Source organism: Cotesia typhae, unplaced genomic scaffold (assembly GCF_013202065.1).
Source record: "Cotesia typhae breed Kobodo isofemale line unplaced genomic scaffold, CoteBio_Ctyphae contig_5, whole genome shotgun sequence".
In the NCBI taxonomy this organism is placed as follows: Eukaryota; Metazoa; Arthropoda; class Insecta; order Hymenoptera; family Braconidae; genus Cotesia; species Cotesia typhae.
Genome location: NW_027423757.1, coordinates 160,567 through 187,158, shown reverse-complemented (window position 1 = coordinate 187,158; position 26,592 = coordinate 160,567). Strand labels below are relative to the sequence as shown.

At 31.5% G+C, this 26,592-nt stretch overlaps 5 protein-coding genes across 6 annotated transcripts in view; 2 read left to right on the top strand and 3 right to left on the bottom strand.

The window, feature by feature from the left end:
- The window catches only part of LOC141531479 (uncharacterized), a 32,879-nt gene extending 7,260 nt beyond the window's left edge, over window positions 1-25,619 (bottom strand). Inside the window, exons 1-2 of one of the 2 annotated variants that reach the window (XM_074249326.1) lie at window positions 272-512; window positions 42-193 (exon numbers count right to left, since the gene is read on the bottom strand). The gene's annotated coding sequence lies outside the window, so the exon portion shown is untranslated. Of the gene's footprint in view, window positions 1-41; window positions 194-271; window positions 513-25,582 lie in introns of those variants that run through there. The other variant, XM_074249327.1, reaches the window with a different exon arrangement.
- Window positions 1,333-2,994, top strand: LOC141531496 (protein FAM200A-like). The gene has a single exon (XM_074249345.1). It carries the CDS (start codon window positions 1,333-1,335, stop codon window positions 2,992-2,994), a length of 1,662 nt encoding a protein of 553 aa, XP_074105446.1.
- Window positions 5,634-26,592, top strand: part of Cue (Low-density lipoprotein receptor repeat domain-containing protein cueball) — a 30,502-nt gene continuing 9,543 nt past the window's right edge. The window contains exon 1 of the mRNA XM_074249308.1: window positions 5,634-5,801. Coding sequence (XP_074105409.1) covers window positions 5,720-5,801 — 82 coding nt within the window. The 5' untranslated portion in view covers window positions 5,634-5,719. The remainder of the gene's footprint in view (window positions 5,802-26,592) is intronic.
- On the bottom strand, window positions 12,493-13,565 carry LOC141531025 (uncharacterized). The gene is made up of 2 exons (XM_074248494.1): window positions 13,190-13,565; window positions 12,493-13,082 (listed from the first exon to the last, which is right to left on the bottom strand). The coding sequence occupies exons 1-2, from the start codon at window positions 13,563-13,565 to the stop codon at window positions 12,493-12,495; spliced, it is 966 nt and encodes a 321-aa protein (XP_074104595.1).
- Pus10 (Pseudouridine synthase 10) overlaps window positions 23,908-26,592 on the bottom strand; it is a 32,817-nt gene continuing 30,132 nt past the window's right edge. The window contains exon 7 of the mRNA XM_074249311.1: window positions 23,908-25,737. Within this exon, the coding sequence (XP_074105412.1) occupies window positions 25,722-25,737 (16 nt within the window). The 3' untranslated portion in view covers window positions 23,908-25,721. The remainder of the gene's footprint in view (window positions 25,738-26,592) is intronic.

The window sequence follows — 26,592 nt, the reverse complement described above, 5'->3', positions numbered from 1 at the left end:
CATTAGACAATCGATAAGTTCTTATTCTTTCAAAAACTTACAAATAACAACGTCGTCGTTGAAGGTTTGAATTTTTAGTGTCACGCCTGGTGGATTTCCTAAGATGTAATCCACTAAAATATAATCAAGTCTGGCATCATTGATGTCAGTAAAAAAAAAAATGAATTTTTTAACAATGGGAAGACTTCTTGAGCTACAAAAATAAGAAATTTTTATTATAAATAAATTTGCTATGGATAAAAAATCAAATATTTTTAATAAAAAAAAAAACCTTTCATAAAAATTTGATCATGGACAATCGGTGTCGCCAATTTAACCAAAACTTTTTGATTATTTAGTTCTAAAATAACCAATCTGTCTCGTAATTGATTTGAATCAGTTGGCAAGCTGTCATTAATTGACATGGAATTATTCATCTACAAAAAAAAATTTTTTTTCTTAATCACCATAAATTATTTTAAAGTAATTATAAACATAAAAAAATTTTTATATCTTCAATAAAATAAGTCTTCGACAAAAATATTGCGGTTTTTGAGGTTAGTTATTTTTATTAAAAACATTGTAAACAAAAATTAAATATCACTTACGTTTATTACTTCTAATTGGTTTTTTCATTAACAGAAACACATTCAATGAAATATACACTTAAATATTTTTTTATAATAAATTTTAATTAGATATATCATAACGGAGAAATATGGCGTCGTCTATCCCGCCAAAACAAGTGGAGTCGCTAGGGAGAGCTTGGACGTCCTCACTCCACTTATTTCATGTCAGTTTTTAACACAAAGTTGTGTAAAATCAACACAAATTTATGTTGATTTTATAGTAACACATTTAAAATGTTACTTTCATGTAAAATAACACTTTTTTGTGTTGATAAAAAATAAAATCAAATGACACAATCGTATTGTGTTAAATTGACACAAAAAAGTGTTAAATATTTGACACTAAAATTTTTAACACTAGACTTTTTTGACGCAATGACGGAAAATTTTTTACTGTGTATGTATTATTTGTAATGAAAATTTAGCTTGCGGTCGTTTCGAAATTGACAGACATTCCAAAACCAAGAAACATTTGGAGAACTTGCGCGTGTACAACCCTGCTTCTCCAAATGTCGTGCTTCCTGAAACTTCTTCATCAGCTTGCTCTGAACTTGATTCCAGTTCATCTTTGTCTTCAGCTGAACTGGAGTTTAATGAACGAGTTAAAGCAGCTGAAATTAAATTTGCGACCTTGCTCGCTCAAAACAATATTCCTTTGGCGGCTGCACCACAAATTTTAATATTATTTTAGTCGATTGGTAAAGAACCGACTGTTCTCCAAAAGATGACAGCGGGCAAAACCAAAGCTACTGGAATTATTTCAAATGTAGTGAGTGTTCATGAATCGACCCGGATCGTTAAAAATGTCCAAAAAACGAAATTTTCTATTCATGTAGACGAGACGACTGACATTACGAACAACAAATGGATGACGTTGATGGTCCGCTATGTGGATCCAACTACATTATTAGTTAAAATTGAATTATTAGAATTAATTAATTTAGATGCGACGGACGGTTCGGCAAAAAGTATTTTTGGACAATTTTGCGATTCGTTGGCCAAACTAGGAATTTCGTTAGAGCAAATCATCGGTCTTGCCTGTGACAATGCTTCAGTTATGATTGGGAAACGTAACTCTTTTAAAATTCTGATGACTGAGAAAATTCCGAATCTTCTCACGTTATCATGCATTTGTCACTCTCTTGCCCTCGCCTCAAAAGAAGCATGTTCTAAGATTCCAATCGAAGTTCATGACTTTCTTACCAATGTTTCTTTTATTAAAAATAGCCCGAAACGCAGCGCCCTCTTTGCTGATTTTCAAGATTGCTATGAAGAAAATCCTACAAAGCTTGTTCGATTTGCTGCCACTCGATGGTTGTCTCGTCAAATTGCGATTACAAGGGTTTTAAACAATTGGCAAGCGATTGGTGCTTTTTTAATTGATCAATCTTCGGAGAAAGCTGGAAATGGAGATGATTTACTTGCAATCATGCATAAACCATCGACAAAAGCGTATTTACTCTTTTTGAAATCTGTGCTTGAATCTTTCAACAAGATCAACGCTAATTTTCAAGGGAGTAATACTCTAGTCCACGAGTTACAGCCATGTTCCAAAGAGCTGCTCGTTCAATTTCTCCGAAGGTTCATGAAATTCCCTTTGTTGAAACCTGAAATCTTTGACAATAACGTCCGTGACATAAACTTTGAAGAAATTTCGAATCAACGTAATTTGCTTGAAGTAGATGTCGGAGCCGATTGTCAAGAGTATTTACTGATTCAACAAAAGTCTGGAGTTCCTGAATTGATCATTAATCAGGTGCGCGACGATTGTTTAAAATTTCTTGTAACCGCTTCTCTTGAAATCCGCCGCAGATTGCCGATCGACGATCCATTTCTCTCGGATCTGACAGTTTTCGCGAAGGAAACTGCCCTCTTCGATCCTGACAGGAATTCATCTTTTTCGAAAGTTGAAAACACCTGTCTCGCTCTTGAAGTTCCCGGAGGGAGACTTACTCAGGAAGAGTGGAGTTCCTTGTACTGTGTCGATCCGAATTTGAAGGAGCAATGGAGCAAACTATCATTCGACGAAATGTGGATAAAAATTTGCTCCGTTACTCATTCAGATGGGACTTTACAGTTTCCAACTTTGCGCTTACTATTAAGTGTGATCAGAGCACTTCCCCATTCAAACGCTGCGGCTGAAAGGGCATTTTCTCTCATACCTGATATTAAGACAAAGAAAAGGAATAACCTCACTCATAAAACCCTGAATTCACTTTGTGTGATTAAATCTGTCTCCAATTCAGGGAACCTACGAGCGTCAGAGATGTCGCTCAACAAAGATTATATTGGGTTGATGTCTTCTTGCAATTTATATTCAACAGCGGAAAAGGCCGCACCAAAAAGGTTGAATTTGCATCCATACGATAGTAGTGATGATTGCTAGTAAAACAATCACACTACTAATAAGTTGTTCTCTTTTTTTTTGGCTGCTCAGCAGTTCTTCCACTCTGGATTTCGACGTTGTAAATATTTTTCATAGATAGTTTGTTTATTTATTTATAATAATTAATTATTTATCATTTAAAAATGTATATATTCATAAAGGAACTAGTGCTCCAAGCTGGGTTTCTTTTCGACTGAGAGGGTAGAAGTACCGCTTTTGGCCACCTTAGCATTGTTTTTGGCCAGTTAATATTTGAATTAATTTATAAAAAATTAGAGTATTATAAGCATATTTTTGTTGAGTTTTGAAAAATTTATATTGAAATAAATTGAATTTGTAATAATTTATTTATATAAATTCATGTCTATCGTTTATTTGAACAATAAATGGCCATAAATGGTACAGTGGCCACAAACGGTACTTCTACCCTAGAATAATAATAATTATTTTTTTTCAGTAATAGCACATGATATAAACAAAAGAAGCTTGAGCCTTCAGCTCTGCTTCTTTCTAGTCAATGAGGTTTTGTTTAAAATATTGTTATTAATAAGTTAAGTTAACAAAGAAGCTAGAGCCTTCAGCTCTGCTTCTTTCTAGTCAATCATGTTCTATGTGCAATATTGTTATAAATAATTTGAGCTTACAAAGAAGCTAGAGCCTTCAGCTTTGCTTCTTTCTAGTCAATTTTGAGCTTTGTCCATCACAATATAAATTTATTAATTAATTTAAAATAAAACAAAACAATTAGTCATGGTGTAGGCCTACTGGGGATCCCGCCATGTAAAATAATGGGAACGCATACCATAACACAGTACCTCCAGGGTGATGCGGAAAGCTGTGTTCAATATTATTATGATTATTATTATTATAATAAACACAATATTCTGTCTTACAATAATAATAATGATAATAATGCTTTTAACAAGAGAATCACTTCCAGTTACAAGCATTCGTCGCTCAACATAAAAATAATAACAATAAAAAATAAAAACAGTATTACTTACTTTCAAAAGTAGATTTTAAATGGCCTAATCCCCATTCCGTTAAAATATTCCACATAATTCTTCCGGAAACAATCAATATCAATCACTTTTTACTAATTAATATCTAAGTTCTCACTACACTGATACACTTATAGCTAAAAACGGTTAAAAAAGTTTACGTGTGTCTTGATTCAATGTTAGCAGAGTACTGGACAAAGGGCTACGTAGTGAATCTAACTCGAACGACACAGCGTCAGAAACAAAAGACGACTGTGGAAGGTAATATTAAGAATGTGATTGAAATACAATCAAATATTGTAACTGACAAACAAAAATTGCTGAACTGCGATGAAATATTACTAGATATATATAAAAATTGCTAATATGTTCTCACAAATTATAATGGTGTTTTTAAAAAATATTATCTAAGAAAATTAAATATTATTTAAGCTCTGACAAATTTTATTATGCTGGGAGAGTAATAATTGTTAAGTCAATAATATAGATTTTACTGTTTTGATGAAAGGAAAATGACAAAAAATTTCAGAATTTTTATTATGCTAGCTTTACGATTTTTAATCAAAATCATAAGAAAAAAAAATAAAGACTAGTTATTAAAATAAATTAAACTAAATTTTAAAATTTAATTGCAACGGAATAAAAAAAAATTTTTTTTTATAAAAAATATTTAAAATAAAAGGAATTTTTTTTTTAATTATTGTTAATTTGTGATACAAAAAATTGAAAAAATATTCAAATCATGTACTTAAAAACTATAATCGAAGACCGATAATTTTCTTTTCTAAATATTTCAATAAATAATGATCCTTTTTCAAAACTTGAGTTCCAATTTACAAAATTTTACTACTTATGTTGTAATTTTCTTTTAAAATAATATAAATTTCTTTTTTTTGGGTTATTAAAAATTAAAGACTCGAAAAATTACTCTGCTGTTATATAATTTTTTATATGCATCCATTAATTTTTTCTAATTTTATATAAAAATTACTAATATTCTGCATTTTTTTTTAAATTTGTATAAATTTTAATTTAGTGATATTATTTTTTCGTTTTTTTAAATCTCCGTTTTTCTCCGTGTAACTTTGTCTCTAATAAATCAATTTATTTGTATCAAATAAATATTTCTGGTGATATTTAGATAAGAAATTTATTTATAGTTAACGAACCTCAATTCATTTAAATGAACTGTTTTTTCAGTGTATAGACCAAAATTTAACATCTGATAACTCTTTTACCCTGATTCAGAAAAATGATTTGAAACGATTACCTCCATATTAATTGTATATCTATATAGTATTCAAATCCGATGCTTTTAAATCATTTCAAATTAGATGTCTTAATCAGGGTAATTAGTATTAAAGAAAATTTATTTTTTTAAATCAGCTTAAACAATTTATTTTATATCTAAATATGATGTATATATGATTTCAAATCTACTGAAACTATTTGACGTTCCCTCTTCAAATCAGGTGTTCAGTTCAAACAGCTTTATAGCTTTATACTTTATAGTCAGTCCAGTGTGGCCAGATCGTGCGATTTTTTTACCCCCACTTTGTACCGCTTTCAATGTAGTCAGATGAGAGTGTCCTACAAAGTAAGGGTAAGAAAAGAGCACGTTCTGGCCACACTGAGTCAGTCTGCGTTCATGCGTCGAAAGAGAAACATGTGGTGTTATCATAGGTTATTTTAAATAATATTTTCTAAATGAAAACAATCAAATTATGTTGTTATATAAACAAGAAGTTATCAGATTCTTCATAATTTTTATATTGACATTAAATATCATACTCTCAAGGTCATGGGGTAAGTTTTCTAATAACAAATCAGAAATTTGTAAATCAGTCATCCGTATCGTGACTACCATCAACGTTACACAACTTGTCACGTACGCCACTTAAAATAAATACTTATTTGTTAGTGCAATTCTCTATTCTCAGTTGATTAATAATCTTTAAAAATATCAAGTAGCTTTAATTACACTAATAATCAAAATTTTTCATGCGTGAAGTATTTATAATTTATTTATTATGTAATTGTTATTTACTAGATAAAAATCAATGTGAATGCGAGAATATTATCGTCAAAAAATTAGTGTACATTACATAAACTCAATTTCGTTACTTCTACATTCAATTTTAATAACTTTTCGGGAAAATGTACATTCATGTTTTATTAAATTATGACTTATTTTAAAGGTTATCGAATGAGATGAATTGGATTAAAACACTACTGAATTGTAGTTCGTATTTAATTTTTTTATAATTTTTAAGAAAAATCACGGACTTTAAAAGACATAAACTCACCGAAAATGTTAAAAAATTTCAATTGTTAACAGAAAAGTTGTTTTGATAATTTATTTCATTTTTATCATAATTTGTTTCAAATTCAGTCGTTAATCCTGTAATATTTTTAGGAAAATGTAAAATTTTCTACTCTTATTAAAAAAAAAAAAAAAAAAAAAGATTTAAAACGACTTAACCCATGCAAAATGCACATCTATATATTTGTCAATTTGAATCGTTTTTAGTCGCTTTGAGCTATTTCAAATCGTTTCAAATCTTTTTTTCTAATCAGGGTACTTCGTGCAAGAATTTATTGAAACTAAAATTTAGATTTAAAAGTGGGCCGTGGTATATGTGATTTCAAAAATTTTTGTTTTTTCATCACGACTTAAATACATTTTAAAATCAAATGAAATGAAGTTCCCAGAAAGTAACATATGACTAACTATTGTGAAAAGCTTGATAATTGTTCGTTTAATGTTAAAATCAAAAAATTAGAATGATCAAATTTCAGAAAATACATTTATCACGGCTCAGCTTTAAACTATAATTGAATGTAAATTAAGTGCCCGGGAAAAAATGATTAGACATGGACAGGCATGAGTCTTCAGGCCTGATCAGGCATGAAAAATAACCATGCCTGATCAGGCATGCCAGGTTTAAAAGCCCATTGTTACTTTCAATTGATTATTTTGCTTAATTTTATGGATATAGTACTTGATAGAGTCATACGCGATTTTCTATAATGAATAAAATTCAATGCTGTCTACTTTGGTGATATCCGTGCGCCTTAAAGTTCCCGCCTGCTATGCTGCTATTTTATGTGACAACAATTCTATGAAGTACATAACGTATCAAATAAGTTTATCATAAATATAATATAAAAATTGATTTTAGACTATATTTTGATAGTCCTCATTTATTTATTTAACCGAATTTCATTATAACATCACATTTATTTTAAGTAATAAAATAAGTAATGATTTTAATACTAGGCAAGAGCAGAGCAGACCAAAATACCCCATAGGAAATCTAACAAATTTTTTATATCAAAATTATTTGAACGTAGTGATAAAAATAATTTTGCACATTTTGTGATGATCAATAAAATTTTTTTCGTCAAAGAAAAATTTTTTATCACATCTCTGACTATGCAAATCTGATCAGATCTACCCGAAAAAAATGATCATACCTGATCACGCCTGTTCATGTATGGTTAGGCCTGGAATTAGACATGGTCATGCCTGTCCATGTCTGTTCATGTCTGAAGTGTTAAATACGTTCAAGCCTGATCATACCTGTTTATGCCTGATCATGCCTGTCCATGCTAAGGACCAAATATGCTAAGAAAAAATTTTTGAATATGTTCGGTGCATGTACATTAATTTCGATTTATAAATTTATAAATTATCAATAAACGGCATATTTTATTATTCAATAAATAAAAGTGTTTTGATTGTCGTTTAAGACCTACCGGAAGGTAAATTTAATTAACTTTTCTAGGTATGGACAGGCGTAGACAGGCTTGATCAGACATGAACAGACATGAGCGTATTCAACCCTTCAGATATTAACAGGCATGGAGAGGCCTGATCAAACATGAACATGCATAAGCGTATTTACCTATTCAGACATGAACAGGCATGGGCGTATTTAACCGTTCAGACATGAACAAGCCTGAGCGTATTTGATGCTTTAGACATGGACAAGCATGATCATGCCTAATTTCAGGTCTGATCATACATGAACAGGTATGGTCAGGTCTGATCATTTTTTGTCTAGTGTAAAGTAAAATATAAGATGATTGAAATTCATTTCTTAATGATAAATGACGAATTTAAAAATTGTTGAAATTTAATAAATAACGAATACATATGGTGAATCGCTATGTAAAGAAATGGAATAATCGTATACAAATTCTCCCTATCAGTTCATCGCGTTGAACTTACAATAAAAGCCATTGTCGTAAATTGTAGCAAAAAATCGAGAAAATGATTGACTGTGCCGACTACTTTTGAAAGTGGTTTTCCTGTTAAGAAGGATTTACACTTTTTTCTCTTTCGCCTTCTATTGGTCAAACAGAAGTATCTCTGTCATACTTGTATAACAAATGGAATCTTAAATGCATTTTACGACTAAATAAATGAAAATTTTTAAAAAAGCGCTTCGCTCTTCGATGGATAATTTAATTATCTATCGAAGAGCGAAGCGTTTTTTTCGAAATTTTATCTTACACATGAGAAAAACACGTTTAAAAATTAACTATCAACCGCTCTTTATCTTATAATTACCAATTTTGTCACCATAATCTCTTTTTTTAGGTATCTCGTGAATAGATGTTTACAGTTAATAATTACCCATTAGGTCTGATTATAAACAGCAGTCACAAAAGTTGTCACAAATGTTATTAATATACGTTCTGGAATTGAAATATTTTTTTGCTTGTATATTTTCACTGCTCATTGGTAAAACTGAATCAAATTTTCGAGTCCCTATCAATGACTTGAGCTGTGTTATGTCGCAGTTCCAGTTTTTATTTTGTGTGCTTCTACATAATGCCTTTCCGGTAAAAACGTTTACAGTGACATCCAATAGATCTGCTAAAGAGTATCATAGTTCGAGAAATCGTCATAGGTATAATTTTTAAGAAAAAGCAAATAAATAACAATTTTTTTTACTGTTATTCATTAAGGAGATCTACTTGAAGTAGTCAAATTTTTAAAACTTTCTGAAAATTTGTAAATTTAATCTACGTAGACTAACAATTTATAAAAAAAATTAGAAAACAGTAGGTTTCCACGATATTTAATGAAATAACTAGGTTTGAAAATTGTAATTTTTTACATGTTGGTAAATAGAGATCCCACCAACCGTATATTTAATTAAGAATTTAATGCAATTAACGATTTTAAAAAAACTTTATTTTTATTGAATTTGATTGAAAAAAATAATAAGCTTTCGATTAAAACAATAAAAAAGACCATTCAACAGCCAAAATGGAAGTAGATTTCATTTACGTACAGAAAATAATATAAATATATATATATATATATATATATATATATATATATATATATATATATATATATATATAAATAAAATGCTGCATGTATGTCCACGCATCACTTGAGAACGGCTGGACCAATTGAGTTAAATTTTCTTTGTTGTTTTCAGAATTTTCAGTAGAAGGTTCGTATGTAAAAAAATTTTTGAAAAATTATCCCTCAAAGGGGATTGCGGGGGCGTTAACAATGAATAATTCCCGTTTGTAAGCTATAGTTCCTATAGCTCCCAAATTTGATAGAAATCTTCCGTAAAAGATATATAAATAATCTATGAACGAATTTTAAAAATAGCTTGCTCCACAGGGGGTTGCGGGGGTAGATATTAACAATGAAAACTTTTAACTTTCAAATGGTAGATCCTACAGACGGCAAATTTAGGAGGAGTCTTTTATATGTGATGCAGAAATGATCTAAGAGTGGATCTTTCAACAATCCACCCCCAATAAGGATTGCGGGGGTGGGTATTAAAATGTTAAATTTCCATTTCCACACTGTAACTTCTAATACAGACTTGAAATTTGGTAGGAATCTTTTATTGACGATGAATAATGCAAAATTTATAACTTGATTTTATTGATTTTATTAATTTTAGTTATTGCTGTAGATTAATTATTATTGTATTGAACTTATCGTTCGAACTTAAAAATTAATTGATCATTATAATAAAATAAAAAATTATAACAAAAATTTTAGTCATTTTGACTGAGGCTCAGCGAAGCGGACCGGGTCGCTAATATATATATATATATATATATATATATATATATATACCATCGACTGTAATGATATTGAATAACATGTTACGATATTTGTTTATATTTCTAAATAATTTGAAATTTCAATTTTGAGTCAAATTTTAGAGATACAAAAAAACTACTGAGGAGTTTTTTTTTTGAAAATTTAATTTTCTACAAAAAAAGCCCTTAGTTGTTTTCCGCTATTTGTCTCATTTTTTCCAAAATTTGAATTTAAAATCAGAAATCAAAGTTATAATATCTGTTTGTATTTTTAAAAAATTTGAAATTTTAATTTCGGTTCAAATTTTGGAGATACCAAATAACGACTAATAAGTCTTTTTTTGAAAATTTTATTCTCTACGAAAAAATTGTTTTGTTTCTTCGAGCTCATAAGTCTGATAGAAGTTTCACGGAGAACGATTTTTTGAATTTTCAAACCACAACGATAAGTTTTGGATGACGTTTGGTAAAACGAGTGCAACAGCAAATTTCATATATAGCATAGCGGAATAGATCATGATTTGAGACTATACATAGAATATGATACTCAAATTGAAGTTTATTTAAAGAGCTTTCAGATAAAATTTACAGAAATTCGATAAGTCATCCCATTCAAAAGTTATACGAGTAAGAAAGTGAAGAAATATGAATTTTTATGATTTTGAAAATTTTAAAATCCTAGCATTTCTAAATCACTCGACCGATTAAGCTCATTTATGAACTTGACTTCGGTATCTATCTGTAGAATAAGTATGTTGAGTTTGGTAAATATCCGTTGTAAATTGGCGACGCTATCGTCGTGACAAGCCGCGTTATATCTGATATATATATAAATAAATAAATATATTTATATTTATTTTAACATACATAAGTAGGTTGTTTTAGACATTGCCTGAAAATGGTTCAATTAAACTCTTAACTTCGACAAAGTAACTAATAATTGTCAAAATGTCAATATTCTGTATGTCAAATTAAAGATAATTTCATGAGCTTTCACATGAATTTATCGAGAATCAGCTTTTTTTTTTTCAATCAAAAGTTATACTTTAATGAAATCACCATGTGATTTTCATATTTTGATAATTTTGAAGAGCTTCCATTCCTAAACTTATTGACGAATTTTGCTCATCTTTGAACTCATTCAAAGTTATTATCCAAAGATTATGTGTGATAAATTTTATCTAGATTCATCAAGAACTGTAAACACAATCGCGACAACATCCCGCGTTATATTACATACATAAATTTTTTAACTAACGCTATTTTTTAGCTTTATTCGACTAGTTAAAAGATATTACGACAAAATTTCGAGTAAATTTCGACATGAGGACCAATCCAAAAGATTGATTTCTATGAAATCTACCCAAAAAAGCGGGTTTCCGAACGTATTACAAAGATATTTTGTTTTTTATGAAAAATCCCAAAGAACTCCCGTCCTCTTCAGTCATGTATTTGACTTGGCAACGCCGCTTGCGCAGTTACTCGGCGCATAAGTAACCGCAGTTTCTTCAATGCTGGAAGATCTCAGTAATTCTAGTTAGATAGTAGTCATAAATAAATTTTGAGATGAGGGAAATCCTGCGGTATTGTCAAGTGTACACCGTAATTCAGAGTGCTATATTTTTTTATGAGGAAATTAAATTTTAGTAATTATATAACGAGTAAATTTTTCGGAAATTTCCTCAAATACACGGAAAAAAAATTCTCGTAAACATTACAAGAATAACATCGTAATTCCGGGCTAGATTTTCAATATCTTAATTTTTATAATTTTATAACTAAAAGATTACTATTTGGGTCATTCCATATCAAATCGACACATAGTTGAAATCGACCCCTTTCGATTTGGAAAAATCTTGGCCAGAAGTTTTCTTTTAACATATCACAAAGTTCTGCTAAAGGAAAAAAAATAAAAAATTTTTTTTCAAAAGATATGTAAATTAAAATTTTCGCAATTTTTCCAGTTTTTCAATTTTGTTTTTGTAATATCTCGAAAGCTATTTTAGATACAGGAATGGCCTTTTATTTGTTTGTTTCATTAGCCCTAAGGGGAAGAAGGGTAAAGTTATTCAGATACATAGTATTGTCATTTTGATCATTAAAAAATTAAGTGCATAACGTGGAAATACTAAATAATAAATTAATTTCAACTTTTTTTTTTTTTTTTGGACATTATCTTCAAGTCACCCTTAACACATGATATAATTTCTTATTTTCTTAACGCATGACATATTTTGTCCTTTTTTTCACTTAAATTACAGTTTTTAATGCCAAATAACTCAAACAAATATTTGTTTTTAATTAAAACCAGAAATAATGAGATGAGAATATCAATTTTTTTTTTGTATCTTCGGACGAATACTCGTTCACATACAAATTTCTGCACATTAATCTTTCTCCATCTCATATTTCAAATAATTTCTATGCTGATAATTTTAAAGTCCTTGATTCGTTGATTAACGCGTTCAATATGTATCCTTACAGAAGCGATGTTGTATGTTTCGTCTACTTCTTCCGGGGTAAATTGATCTTTATGACCAAAAGGAGGCATCACAAAAACAGCATTTTTATTTTTTACTTGGGTTTTTATCTGTGGAAAGCCTTTATCAGCTAGAACGACATCACCAGGTTCAATTAAATCGACTAAACCACAATCATTCGTTATAAAGCAATCACCAGCACGACCACCATAACATTTAGAAATAAAACTGATAAATCCACTTGGCGCACAACCCACCATAAACTTCACTGTATGATGATGCTTATATTCTGAATACATTAATACCCTTTGATTTACTTCCGGAGGTATTTCGGTATTAACTTCTGTGCAATCGATTATGACACGAGTGTCTGGGTAGTGTCGTTTGAATGATTCTGGTAGAAATGCTTGTATACTTGATTTAGAAGGCCAAAAAATAAAATTTTTCAGTAAAATATTCAATTCTTGTATATGCTTTACAAAGATTTTATGTGCTGAAGTTCGATGAATATTAAACAATACTGAAAGTGCCGTAATGTAATTAATAAACTAGTTTTTTTGTCTATTTTCGAGGCTTTACAGTCTGGAAGTAAAGTTAAGAGATATGAGAAAATTGCCAATGACATGCCCGTTAAACTGCTCATAACTTCGTCTGTAGTAATTGAAGATAGTCCATGGAAGCCTTGACAAGATTTTGTGAGATCCACATTTATTGGATCACAACTTGAGTCTCGGACATCTTTTGAAATTGGTATATTTGCTTCGCAATTCTTATCTTCTGTTTTGTTCATTGGAATATTAATCTGTACTGCTGCAGTGCTTATACCGTCATGATAGTCCTGATTGCAAAAAAAATATGTTAATTCTTCATACGTTTCATCTACAACTGTCTCCGTTTGACAACTTATGCTTCGTTGTACATGTTTAAAAATAACACTTTCAATACTAGCATTAATCTGATTCTGATCAACACTATTAACATGTACATTATCACCTTGCTCCATTACTGAATTAATTGAATTGGTGATATTTATCGAATTCTCGGTTTCATTACTCATAAAAGATTTCTTAATATTTGAAACTTTTAATAATTCACGATTTTTGACTCACTGGAAACGTCCCAAGGATTCTATATTTTTTTTAACATTTTCACTTCCAGGAAAGATGGAAGGAACATAAGACGGATGTAATGGATGTTCCGATTTTTCGTTGTTGATAAAATGAGAACTACAAATTCTTGTATTTTTATTTGGTTCTCAGTCTTTTGGATTTTCTCTGAAAACAAGACAAATTAAAAGGTTAAGTTTTTATTATCATCGTTTGCTGCAATGCATCGTTTGCTGGCTGTGAGATGGATCTGTTTTGCAGGGCTTGTAATGTCCCAATACTCCATAAATCTGTCGGCTGCCTAAAATGCCTGAGTTGTTTTCATAAAGCATGTGTAAATATTGATGCGCTAATAAAAAGTGGCGGATTCACCAGATGCTGTGAACCAGGTCGTGGTAAATCAACAAATTCAGGTGGAACATTTCAGTTTACACTTGAGAATATTCAGTAGACATTCAGGGATGAAATCACGCCATTAGCCGGGCGGCTTGATAATATTGAAATTCGGCTTGACAATTTAGTATTTGAAACACTCGAATACGTATTTGAAAAATTCGTCTTCAAAAAGTATTAGTGAGCACAGTACAATTGTCGAACTCAAACCAAAAATTGACAGTATCATATCAACAACTTCTGAGGCCTCGTCAATGTCAGGGGCGTTTCATGATTTATTGAAAGAATTTAGTGACAGATTATGCAGGCGTTCTAATCTCATGGTGTATGGTTTTCCTGAGGATAATTTTTCGGGATCTGAAGATGGTAATCTCCATGTCAAAATCACTGATTGTTTTTCCAAACTATTAAACAGACCAATAGCTAAAACAAAAATTAAATTTAAATGTATCCGCGTGGATAAGTTCTTAATGAAACGTACGACCTCACGTCCGATTAAAATAATCTTTAGTGATCCTGACTCGGCTGAAATTATATTACAGACATTTATCAGATCCAAGGTCCAGAAGTAGCTACCAATACCCCTTCAACATCTAATAAAATTGCTCGAAACCAAACGCCGACGCAGAGGCAGGAATATCTGGCCCTGAAGAAGGAGAAAGTGGCGTACTTTAACGGGGGAGAAGAATTTACGTATAGCGATCAGAGGGAATTGACAGATTATTGTTTAGCATGTCCGAACTTCGGTTCTGGGCCTGAACAAAGATCATTAACTATCCATGAGAGTATTCTACTAGCGAACTATTCGCCGTATTATCAGAATTTTTTTAATACATCATCATTATTTATGATAAAAGTCATTGACACCATTAGTGTTCAACTAGTAGAGAACTGTGAACTGTGATCAGTTCATACTGTTCGTGTACATGTACCCCCTACAGTAGTAATTGGTGTACTTCGTAATTTTTTTGATCTGTTATCTGAGAGTTTGAGTGATATTAGCTGTAAAATTATTAAAGTTAGTGATTTCACCACTAATATGTTTGAATAATTAGTTAACAAAAAAGAATGTTTCCACAATATAGGTATCAAACGATTCAGAATTTCATGAATCGTAAAGAAATTCTATCGGGTCGAGCACTTTTTTTTAATGAGAAATTATTCTATTTGTATAAAAAATTGTTAATTAACAAAAAAAATTGTTTCGGCAATATAAGTATTAAATGATTCATAAAATCTGAAATCGTTTGATACCAATATTGTGAAAACAATTTTTTTTTTTTTAAACTAATTATTTCTTTATGATTCATGAAATTCTGTCTCGTTTTATACCTATATTGTGGAATCGGTTTTTTAAAAGTTAATTAAGACTTAGAAAAAATTTAAAAAAAGATGAAAAAACAAATTACTCCGAGAATCTGAGCGACCGCTTACTATTGTTATTATTTGGCTCACATTATTATTATTTCCCCCATCGTTCTCTGACAACGATTTGAGGGGAATGGCGCACACGTACTTCCTCGGATCCGGACATCGAATCCCCGTAGAGCTCATATTTTATATAACTTGTTAACTGTATAATTGCACTAAAAAATTTTTAACTTCCCGCTAAGTAAATCGAAGATTTTCAAAAATCGGAAAGTTATTGTTTTCACCCCGTTTTGCAAAAATCGAGTTTTCATCATATCTCGATGTTTTAAGGTTGCAGGAAGCTTCCCTGACTATTCCCGCGATGTTGTCACTATATCTGTCTGCCTGCGCGCGCGCGCGCGTGTGTGCGTGTGTGTGTGTGTGTGTGTGACTATGACTATGTGACTCGCTTATAACTTTTGAACGACTGAACCGATTGGAACGTACTAAGCGGCGTTTTAAAGAGTTCCCTCAAACTTAGATTTCCTGAGAATTTGAACCGATTCGAACTGATAGATTTTGAGAAATTTTGAAAAATCTAAAAATAAATAAAATAAAAATCATTTTTGAAAGTGGTTTTTTTGAAATATCTTTTAAACGGCTCAATCGATTAACTTCAAAAACTAATCCACCCGTAAGCTTGAAAAACCACGCCGATCGTCGCTAATCCAGTCAAAATCGGTTGATTCGTTCGAGAGATATCGTGAACGAAAGAATATAAAAAAAAAGTGTTTTTTTGACATAACTTCATCATTTCTTCTCAGATCATTTTTGATGAAACAAAATAATCATCAGAGCTTAAAAACCCGCGTCGATCGCCGCCAAAAACGTGGAAATCGGTTGATTAGTTCGAGTGATATCCGCGATAAAATATTTGGAAACAAGTGTTTTTTTAACATAACTCCGACATTTTTTGGAATAACTTTTAAACGGCTGCACTGATCGATTTCAAAAACTAATCAGCTATTAGCGTTAAGAAATTACGTCGATCATCGTCAAGCCGGTCAAAATTGGTCAATTCGTTCAAGAAATATCATGAACAAAGAAAACCAAAAAAGTGTTTTTTTTAAATTACTCCAAATTTCCTAGTTTTATCAATTCAAACTTTACGATTTTTTATGAAACTAAAAAAATTGCGTCAAATACTGCCAACCGCGTGAAAATCGAGTGATTCATTTAAAAGTTAGTGCGATTTGAAAATTCAAAAAATATTGTTCTATGATACTTCTCGAAGAGCTCAAAAACGTCATTAGTGCAGTTTTATGCACCTAGACATGGAATTAGCGAGAAGTTGCACGGATGGTCTCCAGGGTCTACTGTTTTTCTAATTTTTTTTTTTCATATCGATTCTTTGTTGTCGGAAAAAGTTTATATGAAGAAAAATTAATTTTTTTCTAGTTTTAACAATTTTTTTTTATGCAAAAATGAAAGAAAACTGAAAATTATTTATAGATTCGAAAAAATTTTTTGAGCTTAGCTAATTTTTTTGCTTATAGAAGACAAGAGATACAATAAAAAAAAAAAAAAAAAAAAAAAAGGAAATCGATTGATTTTTTGCGGAGTTACAGCTACTTTTTTATATGCGCTCGAGCGGAATCGCATGTTTTTTTTTTATTAAAAAATTAATATTTCGTAAACCATTAGTCGTAAAGACATCGGGGTTGGCTCATTTTGTTTCTTATTTAATTCTAGATTTTTGATATGCAGCAAGTTTCGACTACTTTTGCGTAGTTTCTGAGATATTATTATTCAAAGCTACTTGCAAAATAGCTATTTTTTAAAGAATTGAATTTCCGCGATTTTTTTTCGTTCATGAGTTATCGTGATAACTCATGATGACTAAATTCTTTATGAAGCTTAAAAAACTGTGTCGAATGCCACCGACATGAGAATCGGTTCCTTGATTCAAAACTTATTAGGATTTGAAAATTCAAAATATAGTGTTTTATCAAGCTTGTATATATATATTCTATACATACTAAATAGTGTTGTTTATCGCTCCGTATAACTTTATTAATTTTGTGATTAATTTCAGTTCATTAATTTTTATTTTTATATCATATCTAGTTAATAATTTTTTGTTTCAAGTTGTGCTATTTATCGTTTCGGTACTTTATTATTTACGGACTTATTTTGCAAGTTAAATTTTGTAACAAGTGTTTTCAACATTAGTTATAGTGTGTTGGCCTGATAGTTATTTTGTTTTGGAGTTCTGCTATTGCCATCTATACTATGCCGGACAAAGCTCTTAATTGGTGTGGTATTTGCATTCGTTCGATTACCGACGATAACTTTGCCGCTATAAGTGATGTTTGTAAACATTGCTTTCATTTGACATGTGTCAAAGTTAGATGTGCTTTGCATTCAAGATCTGATGTCGTGGAGTTTGTAGCTGATAAGTGTCCGATTTGTCCTGCTGTACAGTCTCAGGTGCAATCTCCACCACAATCTGATGTATTAGAGCAGATTAATGAAAAACTTGGGTTAATTCAGGATATTAGCAAAAAAGTTAATGGTGTTATTGAAAAGTTAGATGACCTTAATGAGATCTGCAAAACTCTACGTAAGGATTATGAGAGCCTGGATAAACGTGTTACTGCAGTTGAAGATGCTTCTGCTGCTGCTTCTTCGGAAGTTCGTTCAAATGTAGAGACTGTCAAGCAGTTGCAAGATATTGAAATGTGGCAATTATCTTTGGAGACAAAACAGCTTTCCGATCATCTTATTATTTCGGGAATCCCTGAGCTACCTACTGAGAACTTGAGTGGTATTGTGATGAATTTAAGTAGATGCTTAGAGCTACAGGGGCTTGATAACCAACACATTTTGTCTGTGGAGCGACTTGGGAAGAGGAAAATAGGTGTCGCTGCAAAAGATTCTTCACATTCCCGGGATATTCTAGTGAAGTGTTAGTCCACGATTATTATTAATAAATTTTTTGAGGCGAAAAAAGTACATCGGGACATTACAGCAGATTTGGTAATTCAAGGTGTTCGTAATTTGCCAGTTTATATTAACAGACGTTACCTTCTGCTCTTTACAAGTTACGTCAGAACATTGTGAAGCAGTTCCCGATGATAAATAAGAAACATGTCTGGATTTCGGCAGGTTCAGTATGTGTTAGATTACAGGATGGCTCGGATCCAATTAAGTTACTACCCTCAATGGATTTAAAAAAGATACCGGGTTTAAGCCAATAACGTCGTATCGTTGACTCTCAGCAGTGTGTTAATAACTATAGTTCCTCAGTTAATTTAAAAATTTGTCATTTAAATGCGCAATCATTAGTTCCTCACATTGATGAATTTCGTGAATATCTTCCACCACTGGATTTTGATATTATTGCTGTTTCGGAATCGTGGCTTTCATCAAGTGTTGTAGACGCACAAGTCTGGCTTCCAGAATTGTATTTGCTTCGTAATGATCGTAATCAGCGTCATGGAGGAGGTGTTCTGTTGTTTATACGAAATACATTATCGTCGCGAGTTATTCACTGCTCTTCAAATCAGATGGATGGCTTTCCGGAGTATATTATTGCAGAAGTGTGGTCCTCATCATAAAATCTTAATATCGGTAATATATCGACCTCCAAATGCTGCATTACTAAATGATTTTGAAAGTGACTTCAGTGATCTTTTTATATTTTACAAAAATGTTGTAATTATAGGTGACTTAAATATAAATATGTTAACAAATTCGTATTTATCTGCGCACTTAAAAGACTTCTGCAAATCTTATGATTTATATATTGTTCCATTTAATGCCACACATCATATGGCAACATCTCATACATGGATTGATCACTGTATAGTTAGTAATATTAATAATATTGTTTCAACGTTTCAATCTGATGTGCCTTTTCTTTCCGGACACGATATTATTAGTGTTACATTAAATTACAGTATACCAAAGCATTCTCTGATAACATTTCGCTGCCGTAATTGGAATCTCCTAAGTAATGAGTCTATTGTTGAAAGACTTAATGGTTTTTTGCTGGAGTTCAATAGTGAATATCCTTCAGTTGATGATAGTGTATCTCATTTAAACAGTAATGTATTAAACATTATTGACTCTATTACTCCGGAACGAGTGGTTAGGGTATCTCGCCCTCCTGCTCCCTGGATAACTGATGAGATTCGCGATTTGAAACGTCGTAGGGATAGACTGTACAGAATTTTCCGTAGATCTGGTTTTGCTTACACGGAATACTGCAATGTACGTCGTTTGGTTAAGAAAAGGATAATTGAAGCTAAGAAAAACCATCTACAAAGCCGCTTCAGATACGCTAGGAGTCCTAAAGCCATTTGGAATGACTTTAGAACACTGGGTCTCTTAAAAGATTCATCGAAAGCGCTTATTTTTCCAGATCTTGATTTAGATGAACTTAATGACCATTTTGTATCAGTTGGTAGTCTCGGGCGCAATGTTGCTAATTGTCAATATGTATACGATAATGTTAGTACTACTCCAAATCAGTTCTACTTCAGGAAAGTAACAGAGGAAGATGTTGTGCGTAATATGAAGAGGATAACTACTTCAGCGATTGGTCCAGATGGTCTCTCTATGAAATATTATATAGTACTTCAGCAATTTCTCGTACCTGAGATTGTTAATTTGTTCAATTTTTCATTGAGGACAAGTCATTTTCCAGAACAATGGAAGAAATCGATTGTGTTGCCAATACCGAAAGTGAGATGTCCTCAATCTTATGATAATTATCGACCAATTTCTCTCTTGTGCCCTTTGTCAAAAGTCTTAGAGCGCTGTGTGCATGATCAGATTTTTCGCCATGTCAGATTGAATAATTTACTTGATCCACTCCAGACAGGATTCCAAGAAGGTATGAATACACAAACTGCGATTGTACGCCTATGTGATGACATTCGCCTAGCAATTGATGGCCGTAAGGTCACTATTGCTGTTTTCTTCGACTTCAATAAGGCGTTTGACTGTGTCGATCATATATTGTTGTTGTCATCGCTTAAAGATCTTAATTTTTCATCAGAAGTACTTGCATGGTTTCGTTCCTATTTGACTAACAGATTACAAGCTGTTCGAGGTGGAGATTGTTTGTCTTCTTGGCTGCATTCTGTAAGTGGCGTCCCGCAAGGAAGTGTGCTTGTTTTGTCGCAAACTCTCCAATAAGGAGAATTTCCGTAATTCTTCTATATGTAGTTGATTGTTTAGGAATTGGTTCAGGATCTATCTATTTAAAATAAAAGACTCGGTGTTGGGGTGAATAATTATGATTAATTTATTCCCCAATGGGAGAAAACTCTAGCAATTGCTAGAGAAAAAACTCCTCGAAGATGATACAATTAAAAGATGTGCGTGTGTATATGCGTATTGACGTGAATGTGTATGATAATTGCACTGGTGTGTAATGAGGGGTGAGAATTGATCTCAGCCGCCGTTAGGTTATTGAGGTTAACCGTCAACCGTTAAATCTATAGCAAGATATAATGTGTGATTATGATCAGAAAGGATCGTGTGTTTGTAATCGGAAGAGAATTGACTGTATGTTTATAATGGTCTAAAATGACCTGTAATTTCAAATAGTGATTTGATCGCTGGGATCAAGTGTGTAGCAATCCGAGAGGATCGAATTTTTGATCGCTGGGATCAAGTGTTTAGCGATCCGAGAGGATCGAATTGTTGATCGCTGGGATCAAATTGTATTGCGATCCGAGAGGATCAAATGTGAAAATATTTAAATTGATCCTTGAGGATCTGATTTATTTTTCTAATTTGAATGATTTGAATATTAGTTTAAATTAGTAATTGAATATATTTTTTCTAATTGACGCGAGAATTTACTATTCAATTCAAATTATTTTCTAAATAATTCAACAAAATTATTAAATATATGAAATTATTAACGCACTTTGTTTCTTAAAAATATTAATTTGATTTGGATAAATAAACGATTAAAATTAGTTAAATAAAGCACATTAAATGAAGTTAAATTAATAATTACTACTGATTAAATTCAATTAACCTTTGTCAAATTTAATTAAATAACAATAATTTTAATTATAATTAAATATTAAAGAACTGAAGTGAAGATATTATTAATTATTAAAAGCGGAATTGAAGATTCTTAACAAACTTGAATAATAATATTTTACTGCGTCTAATTTATTCACACAAAAAAAGACAATGGCCGCGATGCTGAACACCAAGTACGACGTAATTTTTTTATTGCGTCTTGGATATTTGACCAAGAATTTACGTTGAAGTTAATATAATGCGCAAAGTTCGAATAAATGAATTTAATTAAGCACGAGACTGATAATTAGATAATAATTAATTATTTTAGCAAACAATAAAACTCAATGAAATAATTTCTATGTCAGAGAGATCGCAGGTATATTGCACTAGTTACAAGTTCCAGTACAACTGAACGCACATGGCGTCCCTCGGGCCTCGTGCCCCGGACTCCCGGTCTTCTTCCCGCTAAGTCATGGTGCGCATGTGCAGCAGCCATTTGACATCGTGTTCATAAGAACGATAATAGAAGTTGCCATGAGAATGACCCATGTTAGATATTAAGTATAGATGTTTAAAGTTTGAGTATACTCATGAGAGCAATCTAGTCAATCTCCTTTGTACCGACATCAAACAGTGCTTGGCCCGCTTTTATTTGCATTATTTATCACACCTCTAGGGCTACAAATGGAGTGCAAACATCTGTTTTATGCGGACGACTTAGTCATAGACATTACATGCCTAATGTCTGATATGGATGAAGCAGTGTTAAAATTAAATGTTGAGGTCAATCGTATAGTCGAGTGGTGTGAAAATAATTTCTTAAGATTAAATGCCGCAAAAACAAATGCAATTATTTTTGGAAGTCCGCAACATGTAAATGATCATGCTTGTATCAATGCGAGAAAGATTGTGATTAATAACGTAGTCATTGATTACACAAACAATGTTAAATATCTGGGTGTTATTTTGGACAATATTCTTTCGTGGCATGATCAAGTTATTATGGTGTGTAATCGCTCGATGCGTTGTCTGGCACGTTTGAAAATGAACAATGAATTGTTCAATTATCAGATACGCAGAAGATTAGTGGCAGCATTAATTCTTCCGATGTTCGACTACTGTACAGCTGCTTACACGGACATGTCTGGTACTTTGCAGAAAAAGTTACAAAGGAAGCTTAACGCCTGCATCAGGTTTATATTTCGGCTAGCAAGGCATGATCATATCACTCCTAGCAGAAGATCACTTGGCTGGCTGACATTGTCAGGCCGCCGTGACTTTTTGATTGCTTGTACAGTCTAAGATGCTGCGGTTACATTACGATGGAATATTGATGCACGGCTTCAGCGTATTAACATAGTTCGGGTGCGATCAGATAGACAGACAGATGTGCTTAGCTTACCATATGCTAGGACAGTAACATATGATAAATCATTCTTGGTCACGGCAGTTAGAGTTTGGAATCAGTTACCGGAGGAGATTGTGCAAATCACTGATTACAGTGAATTCAGATCAAAATGTTATGCATTCTTCTTATCTAGAGACGATATATAAACAATATTTTTATTTAATTTATTTTATTTAATTAATTAATTAATGAATCTCACAGAACTCTTTAATTATTTGCTTTGAGTCAACGTCACATATTCTATTTTATTTCACAATATAATTATAATTGTTATTATCATTTTGAAATAATCTTTATTAATGTTAAATGTCTTCGCGCCTTGTGGATTGCATGAATGCTAGGATTATTTGTATAATTAATGTACGGCCCTTAGGGAACTTCGGCTTCAGGGTCTAAATTTTTGAATAAATGAAAAAAAAAAGCTTCTATTAGATTTTGGAGCTTAGAGAGCTCAAAATGAGTCGAAAATTATATTTTAGAGCTCGATGAGCTCAAAAACGTAAAAAGTGAAATTTCGAAAGCTTAAGTATGGAATTAGCGGGAAGTTGCAGGGATGGCCTTAAGGGTCAACCGTTTTCCTAATTTTTTTTATCCATATTTTTATTATTCTCCTTTTTTTTATTTTTGTATGAACATCAAAATGCACTGTGGATAGAATTGTAAGCATCGATATTCTTTTGACTTGCACAGGTCCTAAATTCCATCAAATTAGCCTGTAACTTTTATCCATGTGATTTTTCTAGCTAATATTCATTTTAACTTCCAATATGCAATCATTATAACATTTCATAACCAAAAACATTTTTTTACATTCTATTTACCACTCTGACATTATTTACATATTATATTAAAACGGAGGGTAACTAGATGTAACTGTTTTACTCGTTCTCTTTGGTCACCCCTTAATTTATTTAGGGCGCCACTGGATTTTTAGACACAGTATCCAGAAATTGGACCAGAGCATGGAGTAAGTTCTATAGGGTCGTGAGAGATTGCTAGGAAGGAAACAAAAGTTATCAAAGAAATTCCTTTTACAAGAAATGTTATTTAACCAACCCCATTTACAATGATAATCCCCTTACAATTAATTAACACTTAATTCTAAGTCCTACCCCCGTTTATACCACGGTTTCCTATCATAGTTCCTATTCCCGACAGTACCCTCATATGGAGCGATTTTTCACTGTAATTATTTTCCTCAATTTTCCACACGCACACACAATATAATTTTATAATCCAAACACACGAAATATTCCTATAATTTTACAGATTAATTTTTTCTAAATTTTATTTACTAAATTTTTCAAATTAAAATTCAATTAACTAATTTGCTAAATCCAAAATTTTCAATTCAATTAACTAATTTTCTCTTAATTCAATTTTACATTCATTCCTAATCCAAATTCCTAATTAAGTTAATTTCCTAATTAAAATTCTTAACTAATCTATTGCCGTGGTCGTAATAATACAACAATAAATATTTAATACTAAGAGGTCTTCGTATCTTGTGTTAATAGATTAAAATCTGACGAAAGAGGTCTTAATAATCTGCCGACAAAATATTCGTTACACCCGAGTGTTTTACAGATACATTTTTCCTTAATTTAGTTTTGTTAATTTTATTTTTGACGAAATTTTGTTATATAATTTTACTTAATTATTTTAATTAAAATTGATTTAACTTAATTTTATAAATTGTTTTATCCGAATTTAATTTTGCCGAATTTTGTAATTTACTTTATTTACTTTAATTGTTTTAATCTTGTCCAAATTATTTAGTCAGAATTTGCACATTAATTTATTTAATTAAAAACTTATTTTTATTGATTAAAATTATTTCAATTGATTTTATTTTATTCTTTTGACTAAATTATTTAATTTGTCTCTGAATAACTGAGTTTATTTCATTTCGTCTAAATTACTTTATTTTACTTTCTTTGTGTTGCTTAAAACTTAGAATTTATTTTATTTTGTTTTTGGGGATTACATTTTATTTTACGACGCCTTGAGATTTTAGTCTCGACCTTGTATGTCCTTTGCTCAGCATTTTAGCTCGAGACAAGATGGCTGACCCTCTCCCAAATTTTTGTCGATTTTTCTTCAAAGCAAAATTTACAAGTACTTATTTTCTACTTTTATCTAAATAATTTTAATGACTATTTTAACAGTTCTTTTCTGATTCTAATTTTACTCTTGTTTTATTTTACACAATCAAAATTTGTTCCAAATTATTTATCATGATTTTAACTAAATTTTACTTCTGATGATTTTACTAAAATATTTTACTGACACTATTTTAATGATTTTAATGGACACAAAATTAATTGATTTTACTTAAACTCAATTACCAGAGATCAAATTTTCACGTGACACCGAAATCATGAATTAACAAACTGAAATAATTCCTAGTAAGATTAATCCAGATTCTGCCTACGTGTTTAATTAATAACCCGAAATAATTCCTGGTATTATTTAAATATTTGGCATTTTATTACCGACTTTTATTCTTAAATTTACTCTTAATTTTAATCTGACTTTTATTCGGATTTTTCTCAAAATATTTTAGTAAATTGGTTCTTAAACATTTTAATAATTCGTTGTTAATTAAATCTAATGATTGTCGCCGAACGCGAAAAGGCGATGACCTTCAGCCGACATAAGGCCTGGCTGATGCCGCTTCACCGAGAAATTATTTAGACATGATAATTGTACCTGGAGTTTCTTTCTAAACTTTATTCGCAATCCCTCGACGCTGCGACTCTTGGATTTTCGTCTTCGTATAGAATTTCTCCTCGGTGAGGTGTTAACTTGGCGGCAAAGTCCTGGATCACCACGTCGCGTCACGTTCTCCTCAGATAATAATTTTCCTGAAACAGCAAGTTGGCATTAGAATATATTACAAATCAAGCCAAAGCGGCATGATGGCCGAGCGGACTAAGTCATTATCCTGTTAGTTTTGTCGCACATCATGCCGTGAGGTGAGGGTTCGAGCCCCGACGGTTGTTAGAATAGTTCCAACACCAACCGTCGGGGGTCGCTCCGGTAGCCGAACTGTACTGGCATGGGTTTTCTCTATGGTTTCCCCATCGCCACTATTCCAACAACCGATCGAAAGGGGTGAGGAATAGGGTAAATGCAGTACAGAAAGCACAAGTCGGTCCACAGCCGCATGGAAAATAATGAAAGATATGTGTAAGAATTATGAAAGTGAGAACAGATATGTGATTATAAAGAAACAAGACGTTGATAATATGTGTGTAATAATTTGAATGCAGGAAAGAAAAACTCGTACGCAAGAAAAAATTTGAATAATGGAGTGAGATGGATGCGCTGGGGTCCAATGAGTACAATGTATCCATAAAAGACGGCAGCACAGTCGCTGAGCGACGGCTGCCATCTACTCGATTGCTGTTTAAAATTATCAATAACAAAAATTCAACTGTAAATTATTATATTCTAATTTTTGTAATACCATGTCAATTTTGACAACATGCAATTGTTTTGGTTAAATAATGAATTTTCAATTTTATCATTTGTTAAAAAATATTCGTTAAACAATAAATACACTAGTCACAAAAATTAAGGGATATAAAAAAAATTCCAAATTTTTTGGTGATTTTCAGCGAGCTGTAACTCCGAGGAAAATGATCGCACAGAAAAAAAAAAAAAGCAAATTGTAGCTCCAAGTGTCTAGTTTTTAGATATGATCATGAACATTTTTT